At 38.8% G+C, this 27,871-nt stretch overlaps 2 protein-coding genes across 9 annotated transcripts in view; one reads left to right on the top strand and one right to left on the bottom strand.

The window, feature by feature from the left end:
- dcaf17 (ddb1 and cul4 associated factor 17) overlaps positions 1–19,792 on the bottom strand; it is a 54,578-nt gene extending 34,786 nt beyond the window's left edge. For all 3 annotated transcript variants that reach the window (XM_087989055.1, XM_043693718.2, XM_043693720.2), the window contains exons 1-7: positions 19,743–19,792; positions 16,866–17,155; positions 15,572–15,675; positions 13,057–13,147; positions 7,452–7,588; positions 3,332–3,410; positions 1,939–2,028 (exon numbers count right to left, since the gene is read on the bottom strand). In XM_087989055.1, coding sequence (XP_087845181.1) covers positions 1,939–2,028; positions 3,332–3,410; positions 7,452–7,588; positions 13,057–13,147; positions 15,572–15,675; positions 16,866–17,051 — 687 coding nt within the window. In that variant the 5' untranslated portion in view covers positions 17,052–17,155; positions 19,743–19,792. The remainder of the gene's footprint in view (positions 1–1,938; positions 2,029–3,331; positions 3,411–7,451; positions 7,589–13,056; positions 13,148–15,571; positions 15,676–16,865; positions 17,156–19,742) is intronic.
- Positions 19,793–19,931: 139 nt separating this feature from the next.
- LOC122551591 (tRNA N(3)-cytidine methyltransferase METTL2) overlaps positions 19,932–27,871 on the top strand; it is a 48,968-nt gene continuing 41,028 nt past the window's right edge. For 5 of the 6 annotated variants that reach the window (XR_015757687.1, XR_006312142.2, XM_043693721.2 and 2 more), the window contains exons 1-4: positions 19,932–19,975; positions 24,336–24,540; positions 25,155–25,246; positions 26,177–26,547. Coding sequence is in view for 4 of the 6 variants with exons in the window: in XM_043693721.2 (XP_043549656.2) it covers positions 24,380–24,540; positions 25,155–25,246; positions 26,177–26,547 (624 nt within the window). In the remaining 2 variants the exon portion in view is untranslated. Of the gene's footprint in view, positions 19,976–24,335; positions 24,541–25,069; positions 25,247–26,176; positions 26,548–27,871 lie in introns of those variants that run through there. The other variant, XM_043693722.2, reaches the window with a different exon arrangement.

Here is a 27,871-nt window from a genome sequence, read left to right as displayed (position 1 = left end):
TATCTTATTTGGCCACACATCTCACCATAGTCCATTTTGCTGAAATCCCAACAATATTCTGCCCTAAATTCTGAGTTTTACAAGCACTGGCTAGCTGTGTACTGTCAGTAATCTGCCTATTGCAACTGATTGAAGGAACATGATGTTTGATATGATCGGCCAAATGTTGGGACTTACAGTCCAACATACAGGCATAACATGGCTGGGTCCTCTTGTTTCCTCCCACAGTCCAAAGATGTGCAGGTCAGGTGAATTGGCCATGCTAAATTGCCCGTAGTGTTAGATGAAGGGGTAAATGTAGGGGTATGGGTGGGTTGCGCTTTGGCGGATCGGTATGGACTTGTTGGGCTGAAGGGCCTGTTTCCACACTGTAAGTAAGTAATCTAATCTGAATACCTAGAACAATCAAGAATCAACCTAGCAACATCCTGTTCTCAAAGTACAAATTCTCACTCCCTTTGAAATTTGCAATCTTGCTCATGCCCTGTTAAATATAAAATGAAAAGTTTCAACAGCACCTTTCTTTTTAAGGTAACTTTCAGGTTGTCTAATATCAATTCACTGTTGCAAACTGATGCACAATCTTCCAAAGACAACCTACATTATTGAACAAACTCAATATTAATTCGCCACATTGTTATTCCATACTTACAAACATAAGACTAATGATTTCATCTTGAAATTTTATATACTGCAAGCAGATTTCCAGTGGCACTGATCATATCACAAAACAATAGTTTATCCAACTCAATGTTCTAAACAATCTAAGGAAACCCAAAAACGTATAGTAGAACCTCTAATTCGAGGTCCTTCAGTCAGTGTGAACAGTGGTTCGCTAAGTCACTTAATTATTTGAATGCAAGCAGTGGCATAATGATAACATCACTATACTAGTAATCTAAAAGCCAGGACAGAGTTTCAAATTAATTATCCCAGCTGATGGAATTTAAAGTATAATTCATAAATCTTGATCAGATGTTAGTCTCATTAATGGTGACCATGACACTATCATCGATTGTTGTAAAAGCCCATCTTGTTTATTAACTTCCTTTAGGGAAGAAATCTGATCATAAAATCATAGAATCCCTGCAGTATGGAAGCAGTCCATTCAGCCCATTGAGTCCACATCAACCCTCCAAAAACTGTCCCTCTCAGACCCAACCCCCTAGCCTATCACAGTTAACCTGCATTTCCCATCATCCACCTAGCTCGCACATCCCTGGACACCATGGGCAATTTAGCATGGCCAATCCACCCAACCTGCACACTGGGAGGAAACCAGAGCGCCCAGAGAAAACCAACACAGACACGGGGAGAATTTGAAAACTCCACACAAAGACAGTCACCTGAAGGTGAAATTTAAAAGACCATGCAGAATAACAAGTTTTTTTTAAACAATTCAGTAACATAGAAGCAAATGATAATGAAGTGAGGAACTCCAAGTCTTGATGTGAGAGAGGTGGATATGGGCAGTCTGAGGCGGTAGACTTGAGCCTCAATGAGATGAAACGGAGGGCATGCACGAAATAACTGAATGACAATTTATTTCTCAGAAATGAGTCGGGTCCAGCTGCTAGGATCAAGGTCTAACCACAACAGGCAGCTCGGAGTGTGTAGTCCACACGCACAGAATAAAAATCAGCCAAGTATAAGCGATTTGTATGTGCAGATGGTCAGCACAAACTACTGAGAGCTGCAGACAAGACATAAATTGGATGAAATCCTATACATGACAAATACATGACATACATGAGAAGATACAGGGAGAAAAGCTAGTTTTACAACATTGAGAATTTACTGTTTTATGGATTCTCAGATCTAAACAATTCAGTTATTGGGGTAATTGTTAAATCAGGGACAGAAAACGTGCAGGAAGTAGTTTTGATGTAATTAATGCAAATTACAATATAGAGATCCTTTCAAAATAAAGAAACTTACATTTTTATCAATAGCCAGCATCCCTACAAATGTAAGAGGTAGAACTCTGAACAGAGCTAAATGTAAAAGAACTGAGTGTTGAATTCCAGCCTGAAAGACAGTAACAATTGTTATTTAAAGTAAGGCAAACAGAAAACAATCCAATTTGTGTACAGCAAGAACCATTCCAATATTCAACAATTCTAAATCAGGGATCACCTTGTCCCAAGAGAAGTAAAGAGAATATCCTCAGGCAGATAATTCATTTGGGTTCAACATTGCAAGTGTCATGTCAATTTGGGTATCACAAGGGATCTCTTGAATGTATTTTAAACATACCAGGAGTTAAATTAAGTACCAGTGCAGATGTGTTGTCTGCATACCCGACAAATCAAGCAGAGTATTGGCTCACTGAACCCCATGTTGCTACTCTCGGTAAGCGATATATACATAAAATGTGAAAGGGTGCTGAGTTATAACTCTAGTACAGTCAGCTTGTATAATAATTTATCTGCTTATTTTACTTTAAAACTAGAACATTTTAATAGCACAACTAAAGCCAGTTTATGTAATAAATAAGCTGTGCAAACGTAGGTTTAAAATTAAACACCACAAACACGTAATAGGAAGAAAAGGAAGGTCTTTTTAAGAATGCCTTCAAGGGCCAAGTAATGAGAATCATTTGTACATTAATGAGTTGCACCACAGTGTGACAAGAGTAACTATAGCCTGCAATACCTAATCCAGTAATTTCAAAGTAGTGATAGATTCCCTAGTTGGAAGCAAAGTAGTTCCCTGATGCAAAAAAAAAGTCTAAACATGCTTTCTCTGCAGATAGCTCAAAAGCAATTTGGCCAAATTAATTAATCTATTTAAAACATTTTGCCAAGTTGATTTCCTTAAGGTATTGTTTAATGTTACTCATTGTTTGTTACCACCCCGCACATTAGGATTAAACATTCTGGTGTAATCATTACGAATTGGTCGAATACTGCCAAAGAACAACTCTCATTCTCGTTCGGAAATTTACCAATTTTCTGAAATGGGTTGCATTAAAAAAAACTGCCATTAAATTGACGCAGTAGCCAGTATTCATCAAAATTAAGTGATATTTATTGAGTGCATATTGCAATTATAGGTAGCAAATGCTTTGTAGAGGATTGCTAACAACATTGTTAATCTTCATCTGCAGAAAAACATAAGTAGCACTACAGCAAAAACAAAAAAAAGTCTTTCACAACTTAGTCATTTCAAAAGTCTTTCCTCCAAGCATGTTCAAAATAAATGTTGACTATCAACAGCAGCTAATTAGCAACACCAAGAAGCAAAGAATTCCAGAAAATTCAGTGTAGTTTTATACCAAGATCGCACTTAAATCATCACCTCCACACTGTAGATCATCGCCACAACTCACCGCTCTAGCTACAGCTGTAACTTTATTCTGTGTAGTCTTGGCTACTATTGTCTCTTGAGTATCGTCCCAAGTCAAATACCTGTTAATTATAATTAATTGTACAAACATCATAGAACATCAAATTATACAGAGTCTGAAACACAAGAAGGCAATCTGGCCCAACTAGTCCATGTTGATGTTAGATCCTCAAAAGCTTCCTCCCATCACTGTTAGTTTAACCTTTACATTAAGGCTTTCTGAAATGGAAGTTGGGACCCTACACAAGGTTATGAACTCCAAGGCAGCAACGGCCACTATGGAGCTGACTCCGTTACAACAGCTGTGCTCACATACTAACAGACACCTTCATCCAGACCCTCCCTCCCCAGGCATCAGTTCTGACTGGTATCACAAGAATTTTCAAGACTTGAACTGAGGTCACTGTGAGGAAAGGTTTGGGAAACATTGCTTTAAATCATGCTCTTTTATTCTTTTCTTTCTCATGTATTTATCTAGCTTCCCCTTACTGCATCTAGGTTATGTGTTTCAATTACTTTTGTTATGAAGTTGAAGGTGTGTACTGTATGTTTAAAGAGAGAGTGAATGCTGTTCTGCACTGACAGCTTACAACAGCAGACTCAGATTATACTGGAAAATTGAAAATATGTAACATTTGGCTGTGAAATAGATACCTGAGTTGGTTGGTTGCTGTTTTGACAACAATTTGAATTTAATCAGATTAAATTATACCCCAAGATACTACAATCCAATCAAGTTTGAATTTATTGTTTTGCCAACATCGAACCAATGATATGATCCGATGTTAGGGATATAAAAAAGGCAGGCAGTTTGAAAATCAGAAAGAAACAACTGCCATTGAGAGAAACCTAAGACATTGAAACATTCTCAATCAAAAGGTACCTTTTCATATGAAACATTTTCACAGTAAAAAGAAAGATGATGACCCAGGGAGATCTTCAACCTGAAGAAGAAAGACACTGAAGGCAATTGCCGCGGTATGGCTTTGAAATTAAGTTGATGTAATTTTAATAAGTGTTTTATTCGAACAGTATATTGTTATAGAGTTGGAGGCAGGTAATAAGCAGTTAAGAGAAAGGGGAGCTAACAGTTGTAAATAGTTGTTGTTTAATGTTCACTTTTAGAATTAAAGAATAAATTTATATTATTTTCTTTAAATACTGGAATTTGGGAGTTCTCTATTTTAACAGCTTATGAGGCAAGGTGAGCTTTTCTGGATGTTTGGTCTAATTAACAAAAGTGTTCACTGCCCATGTCGTAACACTCCATGTGGTAGCACATTTAATATATTGAGCATCTGTTGGGTAAATAAGCTTTTTTCCCCTGAATTCCCAATTGTATTTCTTAGGGAACAGCTTCTTTCTGTTTTTATTTCTACCTATTTTTGAATTCCCCTCAAGGACCAAAATCTTTTACCTTGCCTATTTCTAACATCTGTAACCTCTCAATTCTAGTATCATCTTTGTAAATCTTTTTTGCACCTTCTCCAATACCTCTACATTCTTTTTAACACTATGCATGATGTATAGTAAAGCAACTGTCATCTATGTATTTTTAAATCAACCTGTTTGGGTATGTTCTGACGCATCTCAGAAGAAGATGACATGAACGTCGGCTCTACCAGGGACACTATCACTGTACCACAGAGCCTTGCTGACTCTATATACTCTACATACATATGTATCTCCGTTTCCAATTGTAGCCCAAACTTTTATAAAGTTTCCATTATTTATTGTTTTTAAGTTCTATCCCTCTAGCAATGAAACTCAGTGATTGGTTTGCTTGGTCTAATTAACTTGCATTGGTAGTTTTGATCTTGGTAACCCAAGATCTCTTTGCTCTTTTGCCCATTAAGAATGTTAATATCCAGCAGTAGATGGCAGCTTTGACTTATCTACCAAAATGATCTGTCTCACCCATATTTGATCAAAACTCATTTGTCAGTTAAGCACCATCTTAAGCACCATTTTGTCACACTTTGGTCTATTATCTTCACAGATTTTGAGCTTATTTTGCTAAACCATTAACATGAATCATCAACAGCTGGATTCCTAGAAGCAACGAAAAACCACCTCTCATCTTTTGCCAGTCTGTGTAGCTGAGCTTAACCTTTACATTCAGTTTCTGCTTGTAGAAATCTTGCTATTAACTCTGCCATGTTTTGCCTGATTCCCTATAGACATTTTTAATCAATCTATTCAGACATGTTATGACACATCTATGGAGCAGGTGGGACTTAAACCAGATCTTCTTGCCCAGAGGAAGTCACACTACCTCTGTGCCACAAGTACAATCCTGATTCAATATAGACTGACCCTAAGTCAAGTCTATTATGTGGAACTTATCAAAGGTTATTTTAGAATTCAAATTTATTACATCCACTACACAATCCTTGTTTAATCTGTTAGTTCTTTGTAAAATTCTAAAAAGTTGGTTGAGCATAGCACTCTCCGTTGAAAATAATCTCCATTGTATTTTCGGTTTCTAGTTTTTATTATTACATCTGTTTCAATGATTCCTTAATTTTTTTGTTACCACTTATGCTTAATTAACTCATCTATAGTTTCATGAATTCAGTTTATGGCTGAAACTTTCCCCTCCATTGAGGGTGTCAAAAGGGAAAATAATTGGTCACGTTTTCCTGTAGACAGAGAGATAGACAGCGACAGAAAGACAGTCAGAGAAGCAGAGAGAGAGACAGAGTGATAAGGTCCATGATGTACTTGACTCACCACAAATTAAGGTCCACAATTAATGGTTACTCACGGGCCTCAATTCACCACCTCCCTGATCACCTGCTTTCCTGGCGTGTGGGATTGATGACCAGTTTCAAAGGATAACTTGACTACTGGGTTAGTGGAGAGGCCTCCAGTTGCTCAATCAGAGGGCTAACCAACACCAGCCTTTGACTCCAACTCCCCTCTCCCTAAACATAGACCTGGCTTCCTGTCAATGGATCCACCAAAGAATAGGACTCAATCAGTTGTCTTTAGGTTCCAGAAGCTGCTAGCCAATCTCAAAACGAGTAAGAAGGCCTGCAATAAGCTGGGAAACTCACCCGTGCTTACGTGCCAGCATTTAATAAGCTGAAAGGAGCAGAATTAGTTGCATATTCTCAGCACTGAGGTTGGCATGTTAGGCACCAAACATGCCCACCCCAACACATTTCAAAAAAGGTAAAATTGCTCCCTATATCCTTTATGATGTATGGAATCATAGTAGCTGCTTTCTTTACTATATTTTTTTCTAATACATTGTACATAAGTAATGTTGCTGCCATCTCTTTGCCAAATGTTGTTGTTATGTAGAAGCAAGCTATTCAGATCAAAGGTTTATGCTCTCAGTTTGATTTCTTTATCAGTTATGTTAGCCTTTCTATTTTATGTCTTTAATTGTTTTTTGTTCTCTTAGTTTCACCAGGTCTTACTCAGAGTAGTGTGGCTAAATCTGGACACCACAATATAGGAAGAACAGCAAGGCTTTGGAAGAGGGTTCAGTGTCGATTAATTGGAATGGAAGCACAAATTCATTTACATGAAGAAATGAAAGAAGCAGGAGTTATTTTCCATGAAGCAAACAAGGTAAAAGGGAGATTTAATAGAAGGATTTTGATGTGGTAAGTTGGACGGAAACTGATTCCGCTGACAGAAATGTCAGGAAGGAGAGGTCAAAAATTTAAAGTTATTCGGCAAAGTACAGGGAAGTTTATTTTCAAACAGCAATTTGGAACACACACGTGAACAGGGACTGGACGCAGATCTATAACTTTCAGAAGGGAACTGATATACTTAAAAAGGTAAATTGCACCCAGGAGTGTCAGAGTATTGAATAGTTCTTTCCAAGAGCCTGCATAGACATGGTGAGTGAATGGCCTCATTCTGTGCTATGTTGAATAGACTGTTTCTATGTATGTACTTGAATTGGCACAAATGAATAAAGACTCCACAAGTACCTATGAAATGTTCCTTGTTTTTAAATTTGAAGAAAATAAGTAGAAGAAATAGTAAGCTATTCTACAACAGCAAATATTGGACTGCATAATGAAACAAATTATGCTTTATCACTCAAACAAATCTTTTACAAGAAACGATAGTTTGAATACCTGAATTTCCACTGAGACGAGAGGTAGATTTTTTCTAGAATTTCTGCAGTCTTAATTGACATACGAATGAGCCAGTTGTTTGCAGTCAGAGCGAGAAGTGATGGTACATGGTCTGATGGTTTGGGCAACATTTCTCCCTTAAATGTTAAAAAAAAATTGAATTCTGAAAATGATTTAAAATTTAATGTTTATGCACTATAACTTTATACAAACAAAAGAATCCTAACAAAAAAACACTGTTACAGTAAAACACATATGAAATCATGTGGCACCGAGGTGACATGGTCTGGTTATGGTAGGGTTTAGGGAAAAAAAAGAGATGACAAGGCTTTGGAAAAGTGGGTCAAGGGTGAAAAAGAATAAGTCAATAAATATTACTGCTTTCAAATATTACCCCATCTTCCTAGAATCTCTCCACAATTCTGTTGTAGCCACACCACTTTGTGCATTATTCGGTCGAGTAAAAATATTCAGAATAAATCCAAGGTTTTTAAAGATGCAGAAATGACGATGGGCACGGAGGCAGTATCAATACTGATAACAAAATGTACAACTGCAAATTCAAGATAACAACGCTGTGCCTCATAAAAGTTCCACAAATAATATCCATTCCATACTTATTAAATTCTTGTCACCAATTCACCCTTTCTTCCCAAAGATACTGACAGTTTGCTACTTGACAGCGATGTTGTTGAAGATAAAGGGCAGGCATTTGGATGTTCTTTTGTTTAAGATTGTCATTACATTGATCACCACTGACCAAATGATGAACTGTGGCTATGAGAGCAGTTCAAAGTGGAGTAACTCATCTCAGAATCTGCCCACCATCTACAATGCAGAAATCAGGAGTGTGATAGAATACTCTCCAGTTGCCTAATGGGTGCAGTTTCAACAACACTTAAGAAGCTCAAAACCATCCAGGACAAAGCTGCCACTTGAGTGTCACCTCATTCACCACCTTCATTCTTACCACACTATAGCTGCAGTGTGTACCGTCTGCAATATACACTGCAATGACTCACCCAGACTCCTTTGGTCACACTTTTCAAACCTACAATATTTACCAGCTAGAAGAACAAGGAAAACAGATACAAGTGATTGCTACCACTTACAAATTCTCCAATCCATTTGAAACTGTACTGCTATTTCTTCAGTGCCACTTGGTCAAAACCCTGGAACTCCCTTCCTGTGTACCTACACACCAAGGACTGCAACAGTTCAAGAAAGCAGCTCACCACCACCTTCTCAAAGGCAGTCAGGAGTGGGAAATAAACACTGGCCTAGTCAGCAGCATCCATATACCACGAACAAATAATAAAAAACGACGGGATATAAATATTACATGTCCTTTGTCAAAGTTGGTTGTCAAAACATTACTCATAATTGATACGGATTTGTTGTGATAAATGGAACTGTAGGAAAACTAAGTAAAATAATTATTGTCACCTTTTGCAACTGATCAATCATATTTTCTCCTTTACATTAAACTTTTAATTAATTCATAGTTACAGAGTTCCATAAGTGGCCAAATCATACAAAGAAACTTGTTTCTAACATTTCCATTCTAAGTGTTGAAAATGTTTTTGTGATGAGCCATGTCAATGTGTCAGAACCACTAAATAATGAAGGCTAACAACAGAAGAGAAGTATATGAAAGTTACAGCCCAAAAAGAGGCCATTCAGTGTATGTATCCGTGCTGCCTGAATTAACTAGCCATCCATTCTCATCCCACTTCCCAGCACCCGATTCACAGCCTTTCAGGTTACAGCATTTCTGGTTCAGATGAACAAGTAAACACAAATAAACATAGAATAAGACCATGGAACATCAAACGTATTAATCTCCACTCTCTATTTTCAATTTTAGAGAACTTGTTCACCCTTTAGAAATGAAATGACATCTTCATTGAAGAACTCATAGGCGGGCAGATTCTGGAAAAATGCACAAATAGCAGGATTGTTGTTATGGGTGATTTCACCTTTCCCAATATCGACTGGAACCTCCTTAGTGCAGATGGTTTGGATGGAGCCGTTTTTGTCAGGTGTGTTCAGGAGGGTTTCCTTACTCAGTATGTAGACAGACCAACGAGGGGAGAAGCCATTTTGGATTTGGTACTTGGCAACAAGCCAGGACAGGTGTCATATCTCACAGTGGGAGAACACTTCGATGACAGTGATCACAACACCCTCACATTTACCATAGCCTTGGAGAGGGAAAGGAGCAGTTACCGAGGGAAGATATTTAATTGGGGAAAAAGAAAGTTATGACGTTATCAGACAGGAGTTGGGAAGTAAGACTGGGAGCAATTGTTCCACAGAAAGGGCACAGCAAACATGTGGAGGCTGCTTAAGGAGCAGCTGTTGCGAGTGATGCACAAATTTGTTCCTCTGAGACAGGTAAGAAGGGGTAAGATTAAGGAATCTTGGATGACGAGAACAGAGGAGCTTTTCGTCAAAAGGAAGAAGGCAGCTTACGTAAGGTGGAGAAAGCAATGATCTAGCATAGCTTTATAGGATTACAGGCTTGCTAGAAAGAAGCTCAGAAATGGACTGAGGAGAGCCAAGAGGGGGCACGAGAAAGGCTTGGCAAGAAGGATTTGGGAGAACCCAAAGGCATTTTACTCATATGTGAGGAATAAGAGAATGATCAGGGAGAAGATAGGGCCAAAAAGAGATAGCGTCGGGAACTTGTGTGTGGAGTCTGAGCAGATAGCGGAAGCCCTAAATAAGTTTTTTGCTTTGGTTTTCATTAAGGAAAGGAACGTTATTGTGAATGAAATCTTTGAGGAGTCGGGATACAGTCTTGACCAGATCAAGATTGATGACGTTGATGTGCTGGAAAGTCTGGAAAACATTAAGATTGATAAGTCCCCACGGCTAGACCAGATTTATCCTAGGCTGCTCCAGGAAGTGAAAAAGGAGGTTGCTATGACGCTGACGAGGATTTTTGCCTCCTCACTCTCCACGGGAGTCGTACCGGAGGATTGGAAGGAAGCAAATATTGTTCCTCTTTTCAAGAAGGGCAATAGGGAAATTCCTGGCAATTACAGACCAGTCAGTCTTACGTCTGTGGTCAGCAAAGTTTTGGAAAGAGTTCTGAGGGACAGGATTTATGACTATTTGGCAAAGCATAGCGTGATTAAAGGCAGTCAGCATGGCTTTGTGAGGGGCAGGTCATGCCTCACAAACCTTATTGAGTTCTTTGAGGAGGTGACAAGACAGGTCGACGAAGGCCGAGCAGTGGATGTGGTGCATGTGGACTTCAGCAAGGCATTTGATAAGGTTCCCCATGGTAGGCTCATTCATAAAGTCAGGAAGTATGGGATACAGGGAGATTGCCTATCTGGATTCAGAATTGGTTGGCTGACAGAAAACAGAGTGGTTGTAGATGAAAAGTATTTTGCCTGGAGGTCAGTGACAAGTGGGGTCCCACAGGGCTCAGTTCTTGGGTCTCTGCTCTTTGTAGTTTTTATAAATGACTTGGATGAGGAGGCTGAGGGGTGGGTTAGTAAATTTGCAGATGACACAAAGGTTGGAGGTGCCATCGATAGTATTGAGGGCTACTGCAGGCTGCGTGACATAGACAGGATGCAGCGCTGGGCTGAGAAATGACAGATGGAGTTCAACCTGGATAAATGCGAAGCGATGCATTTTGGAAGGTCGAACTCAAATGCTGAATATAGGATTAAAGACAGGATTCTTGGCAGTGTTGAGGAACAGAGGGATCTGGGTGTGCAAGTGCATAAATCTCTCAAAGTTGCCAGCCAAGTTGATAGGGTTGTTAAGAAAGCATATGGTGTTTTGGCTTTCATTAACGTGGGATTGAGTTTAAGAGCCGCGAAGTTTTGCTACAGCTCTGCAAGTCCCTGGTGAGACCCCATTTGATATAATGTGTCCAGTTCTGGTTGTCCAACTAAAAGGAATGATACAGAGACTTTGGAGAGGGTGTACCAGGATGCTGCCTGGACTGGAGGGCTTGCCTTATGAAGAAAGGTTGACTGAGCTCGGACTTTTTCATTGGAGAAAAGGAGGAGGAGAGGGGACCTAATTGAGGTATACAAGATAATGAGAGGCATAGATAGAGTCGATAGCCAGAGACTATTTCCCAGGGCAGGATTGACTGGTACGAGGGGTCATTGTTTTAAGATATTAGGAGAAAGGTATAGAGGGGATATCAGAGGAAGGTTCTTTACGCAGAGAGTTGTGAATGCATGGAATGCGTTGCCAGTGGTGGTGGTGGAAGCAGAGTCATTAGGGATATTTAAGTGACTGCTGGACATGCTCATGGATAGCACTGAGTTGAGGGATGCGTAGGTTAAGTTACTATATTTTATATTAGGATTAAACCTCGGCACAACATCGTGGGCCAAAGGGCCTGTTCTGTGCTGTACTCCTCTATGTTCTATGTCTATGTTCATGGAACTAAGTGGCACAGGAATATGTGAAGTACACATTAAACATCTGTATACTATATTTCCACTGTGAAACTTCAAGGCATATCTCATATATGACCACTGCAAGGCTAATAAGTAGATATAATTAAACTTATTTCCACTTTGAAGCTTCTATCTGAGCTGCAATTGAAGATCTAAGAAACAAAGATCAAACTGCCACTAACCTCAAAGAATTAACTTATTTTTATCCCAGCACAATATAAACTGAGCATGATCCCACTTAAGTGTTAAGACTTAGACTTGGTTCTGGTGCAAAATGAAAATTGAAGTATTCTCTCAAAAATGATCAGTCCCTCTTTCCCTTAGCAATTTGAATGGGCTCAATAACATTTTTCATTTTCTTACAAATCATGCTAATCAAGCAGCCACAGTAATGGCATAAAAATGGCCTTAATTTAAACAGCTTTATTCATTTTAAAACAATTTGCTAATTTCATATATTGTTCATAAAACACCTACTGATTGTTAAAACAATTTAGTTATTTCCACAACATTTAATAGAAGAATGACAAGTGGTCACACAAATTTCAATGGCACAGCAGTTTTATTAAATTTTCCTCTGCCTCTATATAGGGGACACATAACAGCACAGGTTAAAAGAAAAAGAACTTAAGTTTCATCATGTCAGTTCTGTGCCTTACCATTGTTGCCCAGGATTCCCTGAGTTTACCCTATAATCTTGAACTGGTCTAGGTGCTATAGTTACTTTAATGAGACTGAAGTGTTATCCCCATCCTCCGATCCATTTTTCTGAAAGGCTGCCTATTTGGCAGAGGAATCGGAAAGAGGAGGTCAGTAATAGACAGACCAGAAATGAGATGGGCCAGGTATTAACATAACTTTTAAAACTCTAATGGAAAATTTCTATCTCCAATGGCAACAAAAAGACCCCAATCTTAGCAGCAACATGACAAAGGTGCATTGCTCAATCATAATTTGAATCTGGCCTGGCCTCTCAGGTCTTAAAGTAGCCTACGGAGAAAATCAAAGAAGTCTCCGGCTTCTCAAAAGTATCCAAAAAGAGTATTTCACATTTTAATATCTAAGGTTGTGTTATAGGTTTGTAGGAAGTCTAGCTAAAGGAACACTATAGACTTAATGAGAGAGTTTAATAACTTAGTACCTAATAAAAGGAAGAATTAGGAACTCACCAATGGAGACTCACAAAGTAATGCATCCTCAATTTTCTGAGACTTGTGAAGTTTCGGTAGTTCGTACAACAAAGTTGGCTTAGGACCAATGCTGACACAAAAGGACAAAAGTAAGGAAAACAAAGGTTTTTGTAGCTGCAGCATATACTTGATAGTCTTCTCATCAAATGGAAGCACCAAGACCAGCCTGATGAGACTGATCATAAATCATCCATCCTCTCAAATAGAACCAGCTTACACATGGTCACCCTGCTAAAGGAAGGACATTAATAAATTGGACAGGGTTTGGAGAAGATTTACTGGGATGCTGCCAGGATGGGAGGGAAAGGCTGGATAGGCAGTGACAGGCAGTTTTTTCTTGGAGTGTAGGAGGTTGAGGGATGACTTTATATAGGTTTATAAAATCATGAGAGGCACGGATAAGGTGAATACCAAAGGTCTTTTCCCTTGGGTGTCAGAGTTCAAAACTAGGGGGCATGTTTTTAGGGTGAGAGGAAATAGATTTAAACAGGACATGAGAGGCAAACTTTTCACACAGAGGGCAATTCACACGTGGAATAAACTGCCAGAGGAACATTTAAAAGACATTTAGACTGTTACATGATTAGGAAAAGTTTATAGGGAGATGGGCCAAAAGCAGGTAGGTGGGACTAGCTTAGTTTGGGAAACTAGGTTTGGGAAAGGCGTGGGCGGCACGGTGGCACAGTGGTTAGCACTGCTGCCCCACAGCGCCAGAGACCCGGGTTCAATTCCCGCCTCAGGCAAACTCCACTGTGTGGAGTTTGCACGTTCTCCCCGTGTCTGCGTGGGTTTCCTCCGGGTGCTCCGGTTTCCTCCCACAGTCCAAAGATGTGCAGGTCAGGTGAATTGACCATGCTAAATTGCCCGTGGTGTTAGGTTAGGGGTATGGGTGGGTTGCACTTCGGCGGGTCGGTGTGGACTTGTTGGGTCGAAGGGCCTGTTTCCACACCGTACTGTAATCTAATCTAATCTAATCTAATCAAGGTCCAGCACCAGGGTCCCAGGTTTGATTCCAGCCTTGGGCGACCGCCTGTGTGGAGTTTGCACATTTTGCCCGTGTCTGCATGGGTTTCCTCCGGGTGCTCCGGTTTCCCTCCCACTGTCAAAAGATGTGCAGGTTAGGTGAACTGACCATGCTAAATTGCCCATAGCATTAGGTGCATTAGTCAGAGGGAAATGGGTCTGGATGGGTTACTCTTCGGAGTGTCGGTGCGGACTTGGTGGGCCGAAGGGCCTGTTTCCACACTGTAGAGAATCTAATCTAAAGGTCGACAAGTTAGACTGAGGTGTCTGTTTCTGTGCTACATGATTCTGTGCAAGTTTTCTATTAGCTCCACAGTCAACATCTAAGCATCGTAACTACAAAAATTCCAAACACGGCACGTTTTATGGGAAATACAGAATGATTGCTGGAATACAAAAGTTGATGGGCTGCAATGTCTAGCTGAGAGACATGATTTATGCCTTTACAATGTGTGGAAGACTGTATACGGACTACCCAGACGGTATACGGACTACCCACTACAGCACTGCTGATACACTTGCAGCTGATAGGGAAGAAATAATTATTGATAAGGCAGCTGTGAATGAAAGGTATTGCAGGAACATTGTTGAGTTAAACAGATTTTCTCACATCTCAGACTCTGCATCAAACTGAGCAAGCTTGTGTCTTCCTCCTTCCACTTCTGGAATTCAGCTCTTTATCTCAAGTTTAAACCAAAGCGTTAATGAAGTGTGGAAAGGCCCTAACAAAATTTAAGATTATTGTTCAGTCAGTGCTCACTCGCACTCTCAACAGCAATTTCTATTACTTTGCAGATGATTGGCAGTAGGCTGTTTGAACAGAAGTTGACCATTTGGTTTTATCCAGCTTTTTGTGGACTGGATATATCTGGGCAATTTTCCACATTGTCAGGCAGATGCCTGGTTCATAACTGTGTTGGAACTGCTTGGATAGAGGCACAGTTAGTTCTAGAGCACACAACTTTAGTACTACAGCCAGATATTGTCAAGGCCATTAGCTTTTTCCGTAACCAGTGAATTCAGTTCTTTCATGCCATGACATGGAACTAATTTAATTGGCTGAAGACTGGATTTTGTAATGCCGTGGGATCTTAAAAGAAAGCCAAGGTGGATCATCAGTTTGATAAATGTTACAAGTATTCAGCCATGTTTTTTCCGCTGATATTGTGGGCTCTCCTATTAATCAGGATCAAATATTTGTGCAGCCACATTCTTCAATTAATTGTTGAATTGTCCACCAGCATTCGTAATTGAATGTAACAGGATTGCAGAGCTTTGATATGATCCATTTTGTTGGGATTGCTTAGTTGTCTATAGCATACTGCTACAATAGCGTAGGGCTCGAGGCAATCTCCACTTGGTTGGGGTTATGGTTTCAAGCCATATCTATATGGTAATAGTTTCATGCAGTTATGTAAGGTGGTGTGATCCAAACTTTGTCATCATTTTATGTTAATGATATTTGACTTACCTACAAAAACAACTTCTGTAGTTGTCAAAGTAAATCCTTCCTTTTTCATAAACCACTGGTGAATTTGATTGTTTTGTCCAAACACACTCAAAAGTTGTAGATTTCTGAAATATAGCATATTAATAATGCTAGATCATTTTCTAAAGACTTTTTAAACTTTATTTAGGAAGTAGCGTTGCATCACAATGCAAAATAATAGAAGGGTATTCAAAGTTTAACACACAAATTAACTAATCAATTCCAGCATTTACAATTACTTAAAAACAAAACTTGGCAATTATGTTAGAAATTGATTCCAAACATGTATGAAACCCTAAAAAAGGTTTAATACCACATTACAAAATTCTCAGTACACATATAGCATAGATTATACCTCATATTCATCATCTCTTATTCTCAAATCAGCAATGGGCTCTTCTAAATCAGTTCACAAAAGTTGCTCCATTTCCACTGACAAGCTAATTTTTGGGCATAGCAAAACTTTACTTGAAACACTTTAATAAAGTTATGCAAAGTTCATTCCGGTGGATACATTTAGCCACATTATACAGGACTTTTACCCACATTAGCCATTTACATTTTAGTTTGTTAAAAGCTTTTATTTTGGATATTAAAATTTCCAGTTGATGAGGGGGAGAAGGCAGATGAAGTTTTCAAAGAGGTGTTAAATAATTCATCTGGTTCCTTTTAGTACTAATGGTAAAGATTATTCTGGATTAGTTTCCAAATTCTCAGTAGTTCCTCGCTGGGGATTTTCTTATTGCTTTTCTTGCTTTTGTTCAGTACAATTACTTGTGTTTAACTTACATCAAATTTATAGTACAGAAAGAGGCCAAGACATATCAGTTTTTCCATAAACAGTTGTCCTAGCTCATGAGGCTGCCCTCTTCGGATGTTCCTTTATTCACCTCAAATCACTAATCTAACCTATTATTAAAAGTTGATTTTTTTGCCTATTTAACCAGCAGCACAAGCTGTATACTTCAAAGCTTCACAACCCCCCCCCCCATGTATAAAGAAAATAGTTTCTTCTGTTACTCAAATTACATATGTAATTTTACATCTATAGCTCAAGTTTAAGCAGTCCCAATCACTAAAACATTGTATTTAGTTTTCTATGCAGTTGATTCATAAGCAGGTGTAAAACAATGACGTCCTCTATTCTTCATAGTTAATTTGTATTCCCTTATTGCTGTCAAAGTGTGATGATATAAAGATGTTTAAGTGCAAAAAAGAAAGTGCATGCAGAATGCAAAATCCTGAGTAAACATTCTGTACAATAAACACAACTTACCTGACATACTAACTGACGGAGGATAGTCAAGTTTTTTCTGAGCACAGAACCATCTTCATTTCCATACAAACCAAGAGCTCTTGCTGACAAAATGCAACAATTATTTTTTCTTCTTAAAGATGAAATGCTATTAGATTTCTTTGTAACATGTGCTTTTATAGGTCGTTTGATGACTGAATTATCCATGATGGCTGCCAAATGTCCTTTCAATGGATCTTAAGATTATGTTTTGTGTATCAGCATTTCTGACACAGTGAAGTGGAAATCCAGTTCTCCCCTGTTGATTTGGTCTGTGAAAGATATTTAATAATGCAGAAGTCTGAATATTTTTGAAACATATTGCAAATACTTTTCACATTTAGTTGGCAATAATTTTGATCATTTCCAACAAAGAAATTGTTTCAGCTAACATTTTTATTAAATATAATGTATATAATAGAATGAGCTTCAGTGGGGTAATTAGGTCAGGTACTATTACCACATTCCAATATAATTACAACACTGTAGCAATCATTATGGGAATGCATGTTAGCTATAAGAAAACAAACTGGAAAAACTATAATACAGGTAACACCACCAATACCACCCACATGTAAGGTGAACAGCTCTATACCACAAATTAATACTAACCGCTCTTAATGCATAAAGCATGCTAGCTATTTTGGGAAGACTCGTTTATTCCTTCAGCTGTTAGCACCTTGTTAAAGTGAGAACAATATGGATTTTAAAATAGTCAAGTTACAGATGGCATTGATTAGCATCAATTGCAGCCACCAAAATAGCTGGAAAAAAGAAAGGCACAAGCCCCAGCATGAAAACAGACCTCCTAATTGGGTGAGTTACTGTGATAGACATAGAACAGGCCATTCAGCCCACCATGTCTGTACCGACCATGATGCCATTCTAAACTAATCCCATCTGCTGCACATGATCTATATCCGTCTATTCCTTGCCTGTTCACATGCCCGTATAGATGCACTTAAACTTGTTAACGTATTTGAGTCTTCCACTTTCCTTGGCAGCATGTTCCTAGTAGCTACCACCTGCTGTCCTGCAGCACCTCAGTCTTATAAAATCTATGTTGTCAACTTCCACGAAGAGTTGAAAATCTGCCATAAAATGGCAATAAAATTAACAATCAAGACAGAAAAAGGAAACATGAGGTTTCTTATGGATTAGAGCTGAAAATGTGTTGCTGGAAAAGCGCAGCAGGTCAGGCAGCATCCAGGGAACAGGAGAATCGACGTTTCGGGCATAAGCCCTTCTTCAGGAAGGACTAACCTTATGGATTAGTCAAGTAGGTGATTTCTACTGGTTTCTGAATCCAGTGGCTCAATCAATGGCTTTTCTAGCCCAAAAGATCAAGTTCTATCACCAAAGTTATTACCAAATATTACTCTTATTTCTTTTGCCAATCACCTCAAATTGGCATCTTCTGCATCTTGACTGTTCTGTGAATAGAAAGTTTCCTGTCCTATCCTGTGTAGCCCTCATGATTTGAGCAAATCTCCTCTCAACTTTCATCTAAGCAGAACCATCACAGCTCCTCGACTCTATCCACATAACTGAAGTCCTTCATTCCTGGAATCATTCTAATATCCTGCACACTCTAAAGCCTTCATGCTCTCCCTAAATGTGATATACACACAGTATTCCAGTTGAAAATAAACCAGGCGTTTTATAAAGGTTCATCATAATTTCCTTGTTTTTATTATATGCCTCCATTTATAAAGGTCAGGACCTCGTGTGCACGTTTAACTGTTTTCTCAAAATGCCCTATCTTAAAGCTTAAAAATGTGTTGCTGGAAAAGCGCAGCAGGTCAGGCAGCATCAAAGGAGAAGGAGAATCGACGTTTCGGGCATAAGCCCGTCTCCAGGAATGAGGAGGGTGTGCCAAGCAGGCGAAGATAAAAGGTAGGGAGGAGGGACTTGGGGGAGGGGCGTTGGGAATGCGATAGGTGGAAGGAGGTTAAGATGAGGGTGATAGGCCGGAGAGGGGGTGGGGGCGGAGAGGTCGGGAAGAAGATTGCAGGTCAAGAAGGCGGTGCTGAGTCCGAGGGTTGGGACTGAGATATGGTGGGGGGAGGAGAAATCTGCATTCATCCCTTGTTCCAGGTTCCTGAAGGGCTTATGCCTGAAGCGTCGATTCTCCTGCTCCTTGGATGCTGCCTGACCTGCTGCACTTTTCCAGCAACGCATTTTTCAGCTCTGATCTCCAGCATCTGAAGTCCTCACTTTCTCCTGGGACTCCAGATGACAAGTCCAGTGACATGGAGAAAGTGAGGTCTGCAGATGCTGGAGATCAAAGTTGAAACTTTATTGCTGGAACAGCACAGCAGGTCAGGCAGCATCCAGGGAACAGGAGATTCGACGTTTCGGGCACAGGCCCTTCTTCCTGAAGAAGGGCCTGTGCCCGAAACGTCGAATCTCCTGTTCCCTGGATGCTGCCTGACCTGCTGTGCTGTTCCAGCAATAAAGTCCAGTGACATTACTACTCATCATTGATTCCACGACATTAAAACCTCTAGGATAACAACTTCCGTGGGGGGTTAAAAAAAACAGGCAGTTTGGGAGGGCAGTTGCAATTCTGCACATGCACAAGTTTAACAGGTGAAAAATAACAACACAATGTATCTCGGTCACCAACAAGTTGGACAACCACCAGGAGTGGTATACAGGACTGTCCCAGGAAATCTTGCACTCAGTTGGACTCATCTCTTGAAACTGACGATCGCACAATGAACGTTTTATTCTGAAATGCTCCTTGTCCTTTTTCTACAGTCAATCAGATGACTCTATACCCACTGTCCTCTTGTCCAAAGGGTTCTAATTCCGACAAAGCGTTTATAATTAAAAAAAATACTTTTGGGCGCGTACCCAGTACCAAAGTAGAAAAAAGGCTGCACTCTGCGCGTCTTCAAGCCGGATGCTGAGTGTGAGCAGGAAGGACCCGCGCGCCTGATTGACAGCTGAGGGAAGCCGCGGGGCCTGCCGGGTATTGTAGTCACACTCCGCTACGTCCGGCCTACATTCCCCAGAAGGCACAGCGTCACACAATTCCTGCCATGACCTTCAGCGGAAGTAGTTCTCGTGCCTGAGTCCACGGCAAGGTAAGTGTTCCTGGAGATAGGGTTCTCTATCGCTTTTCGGAATTGATAACTAGTGGGTGATTCTGATTTCAGAGCCGTGCCTTTGTATCATTTGGGAATTGGAAAGGGCTGCAGAATTTCAAGAAAACCAGTACAGTCCTGCTGCTCGTCGGGACATAGCGCACAGAACCCCATTGGTGTCGCGACGTGCAGTATCTAGACATTAATTCTCTGCTGCATGCTAACAAAGGGTCAACACAACTGTGTGTGTTTGTTACTATGTTACTTGGTTGATGTTGTCTTTGGCTGGTTCAGCGGGGGAGAGGGTTCCCCTGCTGGGGATCAGTATTCGAGAGGGCATCTTCACACAATCTCAATAGCTCGGTGCGGTGGGGGCGCATTTGAGATGTCCTAATGCAGACAAGCAAATTTCTATAACTTTTTCTATAATCTCTTCCGTGGAAATAACAACGTGTGGTCCAATCTCCTAATTTTTGAAGGTTAAAAGTTTTACTTGTTAAAAAAGACTTCAAAAATGTGTTTGGTGTCGTCTTAGACAAAGCAAAAACCGTGATAGTTCAGCCAAAGCATTCACAACACACCTTAGCCGAACTTTGTGCTGTCTACAAGATGCATTAGCCACTTGCCACAAGCATTTTGGCATTACATTCCAGTCACATGACCTCCATCACTTAGAATATGATGCATATGGGTGAATAGGAAAATTAATTTTAGGTTCTTGATTGGGTCCTAAATTATCTGTACTTTAGCATGGTGTTGGAGTTGTAATTTGCGCTGCAATAGATTGCAGTCATTCAAGAAAAGGACTAACTGCGCAATCTTGAGATGAGTTAGGAAAGTTAACAAAGGTTGCCATTTCCAATGAAGTCTGATCATAAAAATGGATTTTTGAAAACGCTTTTTCTCCTTCCCCACTTCCAACCATGTCCATTCCAATTTGTCAGGGCCATGTTTCATCTCACCTACCTGTCTATAGTTGAATGTTTCCTTTCTATTCATTCCTATGCCTGCTCCATCTTTCATGCAATTTACTGTTGTGACTACCAAGTTTGTAATTATTTTTACACAAACCACGAAATCCGAATGCTTGCTTTCTTCATCTTGTGGGAAATAGAACCCACTCACTTCAATAATTTCAGTCCGAGACTAGATCTGAAGCAGCTGTATCGTTTATTATACGCTTGCAAGCATAGTGTCTAAAATAGACACACAGAGTTTAGCAAGTACATATCTTATATACAATTCGTTTCTCTTTCCCTCCTCCTACTGCTCCTCCCCTGTTTACATCTCCCACTACTCTAAACCCGGCTGTTTATCTCTGGGGTCATCCGTCCTTGTGCATAACAAAATGTATGTCCTGCTTGGCCATTTCACCACATCCTGCTGTGGTCCATTGTCATATATCTTCCTCCACTGCCATCTGCTTCCTTGCTTGCTAAAGCAATATTTCCTTCCATTCTTTGCCCATACTGAGCCTTATGAACTCTTGGTTGTGGTCTTTTTTGTCTTTGCAGAATTGGGAAACAGATGCTTATAACTACTGTTTGTACAAGCATATCTAGTTTAACCTATACCCCCCTCCCCTTATAGTACCTTATCTATTTGTCTGTAACATCTACCATTGTTTGCAGGCACGTTTCAAGCACATTCTTGCTAATACAAAAACAATTATATATTTCCTTCACATAATTTTCATTCTTGTTAACTCAGCTCTTGGCTGAAACAATTATACACTGGTGTGAGTTCATTTACCTTGCATAAGCAATTATGATTGCAGAAGTAACACTGCTTTACCTATATCCCACAATCTGATGTGTATTTCTTGTATACAGTCCCAAAGCAATATAGCTACCCTCCAGATATTTGACCACAAAATCTTGACTAGCACTCCACTCAGGCACCACAGAGTGAATGCTTCAGAGATGACTTATTTCTGATGCATTAAGCCCAGACTCTTATCAGCCATTTTAGGTTAGCATAGAGAATACTATGCATTGTTTCAAAGAGGGGCAGTGTAGGTTTCTCTCATCCTATCCAATACCTTATTCCTCAACCAATGTAACTAAAACAGATTACCTGGTCGTTATTTCATTATTATTTATAGTACCTTCTAACCAAGTTAGCACCTGTATTTTCCTACATTATAAGAGTGATGGCATCAAAGTATTGTTTGTAAAGTACTCTGGGACAATCTGTGGTCAGGAGGGCATCAAATGATATCTTGTATTTCTTCAGGGATTGCAGAAGAGACTGTTTATTATGGAATTCCAAAAGCCAGAACTTGTCTTTTTTTTTCAGATTTTTTTTCATGTGCTTTACAACTTATTTTATACTACCATAGTGTTCAAGTCTATTCTCCTTATGCTACCTTCTTTGTCCATCCCATATGTATTAAGCCCTGCATATCTATTAGATAAATCCAGAAAATGTCGCTCCTTAAATATTAACCTATTCCTCAATGGCCCTCTTTCTATCATTGTGTGGGAAGTCTGCCTTCTGGAAGAAACTTTTTATCTTCTAAGGGATGATGGGGATCTGTTGCTTGAGCTTGGAATTTCTGCTCAAAAATCTTTTATCATTTCATAAAAACATATTTCTTTCTTGTTAACCTATGCTTCCACAATAGTTCAGATACTGCACTGTATGATACTGCTCACGTACTAAAATGGGATAGTTGCCGAGCAGATTTAGCAGTGAAAAACCAAGTGGCAATGGGCCAACAACTGTATTATTGTGTTCCACCATAACCTTGCCCTCATGGTCCACAGAACTGCCATATTACGATTACTGTTAAGCTATCAATCCTGTTTAAATGGAAAGTGTAGGAAAGCAGGCCAGGCGTAGCACCAGTCATGTTTAATAATGAGGTGCTAAACTGGTGAAACTACAACATAGGAATACATGGACGTTAAACAGTAAAACCAATGTGCTCCAGATAGTTAAGCAATCCAGCAATAAAAGGATCAGGATATATGTCAGGTCTCCACAATTTTCCCACTTGAATGATGCTCATTTATGGTTCTGTGAACGTTCTATCCTCAGTGATATAGAGAATCCAGTACGTGATTGCAAAAGACAGAGCCGAACCTTTGTAACCATTTTCAACCAGAAGTGTCCAGTGGATGACCTCGCTTGGCCTCCTCTTGGGGTCCCTAACATTACAGATGCTAGGTTGCATCCAATTAAATTGTGATATCAAGAAATGGCTGACTTCATGGGCGCAGCAGAATTTATGGGCCCTGACAACATCCTGGCTGAAAACTTGTGCTCCAAAAGTAGCCACACATCTAAATTAGCTATTTCTCTACAACTTACAAAACTGAAATTTACCTGACAATGTGAAAAATTGCCCAAGTACATTCTGTCTGAAATGCAGGACAAATCCAGTCCAACTATTTCCCACGTGGTTAGTCTTCTCTTAATCATCAACAAAATTATGGAAAATGTAAACAACGGTACTATTAAGTGGTATTTACTAAACAACAATCATCTGCCCTTGGTGCATTCAACAGCATCACTAATATGGAATCTCCAAAATCAACACTCTAGAGTCCATATTTAACCAGAAACCAAACTGGACTAGCTATAAAAATAAATTGTTTATGCGGGAAGATCAAAGGTTGAATTGTCTGTGGTGAGTAACTCGTGTCCTTGCACATCAAAGGCTGTCCATCATTAAAAGTGCAAGCTGTGATGAAATATATCCCATTTGCTTTGATAAGTAAAGAGTCAACAAAACTCAAGAAGCCTGACACAGTCAAGGTCAAAGCAGTCCACTTGATCAATGCACCAGCCTAGTAAAATGTACCCTTTCACCATTGCCACAAAATGGCTGTGATGTGCACTATTTACATGGTGCATTGCAACGACTCACCGAGGCTGCTTCAACAGCACCTTCCAAACTCAAAACGGCTACCACGGAAAAGGGCAACATCCGCAGCACACATGCATTTCACCTACTGCAACACACATAAATACCAATGTTAGAGCACTTGCAAACTAGAACTTGAGGTAAATCTTTCCTCCAATATCAAAAGTGTGAGTCTGACTACAACTGGCTCATTTGCCTCTTACTAAAATTAAGCAGCTGGTCTTTATTTATTGGTAAGAAGAAAACGCCTTATGATAGATTATTTGAGCAATAGCGAAGACAAATAAGCTTCTTTACATCCAAGCACCCAGCTCTCTGTGATTCCTTATGAATATAAGTTTTAAGTGTAAGGAAAGCATCATAATACTTTGCTGTTTTCTGTTGTTGAAAATGAGGTGAAGGATCATTTTTTTCACTTCAGTTTGCTAAGTTTTGTTTCTCAAAACACAGTTATTACATTTAACTGTTTTGGATCTTTTTTGATTTCAGTAATTAGATATATTTGTATTCCTTGGAACGGACATTAGATCAATATGAAGAGGCGATCACAAGTGGGGTTAATTCACACACTGCATTTAGCATTGCTGAGGAAACTTGGCCTGCAGTGTAAATTCCAAAGTGGTAGACGACCAACTGCTCCTCTTGGTTCCCGGATTTTATCTGATCCTAGCAAAGTATATGAACATAATATGTGGTAAGTGCATGTTTTCCAAACCAGATTGTATTTACAAAGGCAAAATATTCCGGATGCTGGAAATCTGATGTCAAAATGTAATTTCAGACTACGTGTTACAGGAAACCTTAGTTATGCAACATTTATTCCCTTGTTGGTCATTTTGCTCAAAATGGAAATGAACACCAATGTGAGAACTTTTAATATGATTTCATCAAGTTATTAATTTGAATTTGAAGTTTATATTTTTTCCATGCTTAAAATGTTCTGAAGGAAGTTATGTCGTAATGAAATTTAATGCTATGTTCTTTAGGTCTGAACATTGATATGACAGTCATTAACATAAGCAAAAGTGGTATCAATTTATGTTAATCTTCTACAATCAGATGAATTAATAATATTCTCGAATGTGTTGGGACAAGCTCTTTTTTAATGAATTTCTCACAAAATGATCCCAGTTCTTCTACATGTAGGAAGTTTTATGAATAAAACAAGAGGGTGGCAAATAACTCGCCCAAAACATTCCAAATTTTTTTGTCTTCTATTTCAGTATGGGAAGAACATAAACCTGTAACTCTATATCGTGTGTAGCTCCCTCTACAATCCTTAAAAAAAAAAAGAACTTCTTTCTCTAGGGATCACATCCAGTGGACACCTGAACAGGAAGAGCTTGCTAGACAAAAAGCTGAAGAAAATTCCAGCATTAAAGTTTCAATGGAAGACCAAGGTAAATTATTCAAGTTTTATCTGAACCCTGTGGTTTATTCTTTGGAGGTGCAACAAGTGGAAGACATAGGTTCAAATGGTACTCTGTAATAGAATAATCATGACAGACATCTATTCTCATTATAGTGTACATATGGAGTGCTGCAACTAAGTTTTGCTTTTCAAGATGATTCTAATAGAGACTAAACCTTGTCGAAACATTCGGTATCAGATAGAATAGTCAAATTAAACACATGCAGAGATTATTTTATCTATGTTTAAAGGAATCAGTGTCAAGTTGTATGTATATAGCAACACTTATGGCCAAAAAGAAAGTAATATTTTATATCAAAAATGCTAAAACAGAAATGTTTAGATAATGTCAAAAAATGTCAACAAATTGGCAAAATATATGCAGTTTCATTTCAGTAAATTTTAAGGCAAACATTTTCAACTTTGTTATATGCAGCAGAAACTTTGGTGGGATGGTTTATATAAATCATGGCACAGTTTATCCTGGCAGTCAACAGATATCCAGTTATGGACATTATTCTTGACAAATGATACTTTTACTGTAATTTTTGTCTTGGACCTCCAAATACACTAAATGAGATATGTGTAATGAGATGGAAATGTACAGGTGAGTGCATTTAAATGAAATGATTGCAAATTATTCTAAAATGTGTAGAAAGTAATGGGAAAACATTTTTTGTAACCTCGGAATTATTTTATGGATGCATTAAATTATATTCCTAAGGGAGAAACTGTAACTTATACTGTCTAAATTTAAGAATAGTTTTATAATCTTTTATATATTCCATCATGATCATAATCCTTTGTTATTAGTGGTTCCATGTTTTAATATGCCATGTTACAATTCCATAGATCCTCTACACTTCAGGCTTTAATAGATACCTGTTCATTTTTCTTTTACTACAATTTGTTGCTGCAGTCCAATATGACAAAGATGCCAGTGTCTACTGGGACAAATTCTACAGAGCTCATCAAAATAAATTCTTCAAAGATCGTAGATGGTTGTTCCAGGAGTTTCCTGAACTGTTTCCAAATAGAGCATTCAATGGGAATGAAGGGGTCGAGGAATCAACACATAATTCTGCAAGTTTGGGTCAAGCAAAGTTGGATTGTTTTAACAAGACATGTGATAAACAAAATATTGCTGATACTGTACAGAAAGAAAATCCTGTAAAACAAACAAAGAGTGGCAAAAACTTGGAATATATGAAGCAAGACACGAGGAGGACAGGCATGTGGAAAAATCCAGAATATTTTCCTGGTATTGATTTCAACTTCAGAATTTTTGAGGTATCTTTGCAAAACAGAGTAAACTTATCTGCATTTTCAGCCATGTTCAATAGCTTCTTGCATGTTCAGTTTAATATAAGCATTTTTGGAAAACAATGCTCTTATTCCATCCCAATGTGACGATAACTCAATATCAGCTTTGCTGTTACGAAGTAGTGCCAAGCAGGATTTTGGTGATTCATACAAGCAAGGATATAAAATGTCCCTACTTCTTTATTGAATCTTCTACTATTTAGTTGCAAAGTTGCTGGAGTGCAATTAAGTGCAAAGAAATCCAAAAAGACCAATATAAAGATTTTTTTTCAAAAATTAAATCTTCACTGGTTTGATGTCTCCGCTTCAATTTTTGGTATGTGCTGAGGTATTTGATCTCAGCTGTGGTTCTACTGGAGTGTATGATTGGTTTTGGTGCTGTTACAGAATATTATTGCATATATTTGTTCTATTTGCTAGAGGGAAGGAGTGTCGAGAGGTGTAATATGCCTAAGCAAGCCATGTAAGTAAATAAAATAGCAGTTGACCAAAATAGTTTAAATATAAATCACAGTTGCACACTACAACTGAACTCAAGGATGTGCTATTTTCATTGTAATGTGGCATTCCAATGGTAACTACTGAAGAAGCTTATGTATATATCACAGTTAAGTTTTCTCATTTGCCTTATAATGTTTTAGATAACTTGCTTATACTTTCAGCTCTGAACATTTTTGTGCTTTTGTTAGGATTCAAAGAAAGGGAGAAAGAATACATTCGCCCACTATTGCTTTAATTTATTTTGAAAATAATTGTATTACTACAGCAACTTCATCTCTTGTCATTTTTGGTTTTCCTTCTAGTTAGCATTCTGCAAATGCTTTGATTTGTGTACTTTACATAGTGAGATGATTAACCCACAGGCCCTGCTAAGAATGTAAAAAATGGGAGCAGGAGTAAGCCATTCAGACCTTCAAGTCCATTCCATTGTTTTAATATTTGGTTTAAAGGAAAAAGATTTTATATGCACAAAGAAAATTTAAAGTAGGGAAAGATAGAAGAAACTTTACTGGAAACAGTTTGATAGAGCAATCTCAAAAACAAATGCATTCTATCTGGATTCCGTTTGTAGAGCTGACTCTTATGGATTGTCCAGAAACAACAGCAAGGTTTTCTGATCTGAGTATTGTTTGTTCATGTATTTGTCCATGTAGCTGTTTTAGAGGTCTGAATTATTAATAATTATGTTAACATTTTGTTCAGGCCTGGTGGTTTATAATTCCATTGAATTTAACGATGGTAGATTTAATGTGTCAAATGCTCAAAACAAGGCTGACTTTATGTACATTAA

This window comes from Chiloscyllium plagiosum, unplaced genomic scaffold (assembly GCF_037043375.1).
Source record: "Chiloscyllium plagiosum isolate Xiang-an unplaced genomic scaffold, Cpla_swu_hap1 HiC_scaffold_7, whole genome shotgun sequence".
NCBI classification, from domain to species: domain Eukaryota; kingdom Metazoa; phylum Chordata; class Chondrichthyes; order Orectolobiformes; family Hemiscylliidae; genus Chiloscyllium; species Chiloscyllium plagiosum.
The sequence above is the reverse complement of the archived record's forward strand: the minus strand, read 5'-3'. Positions and strand labels throughout refer to the sequence as shown.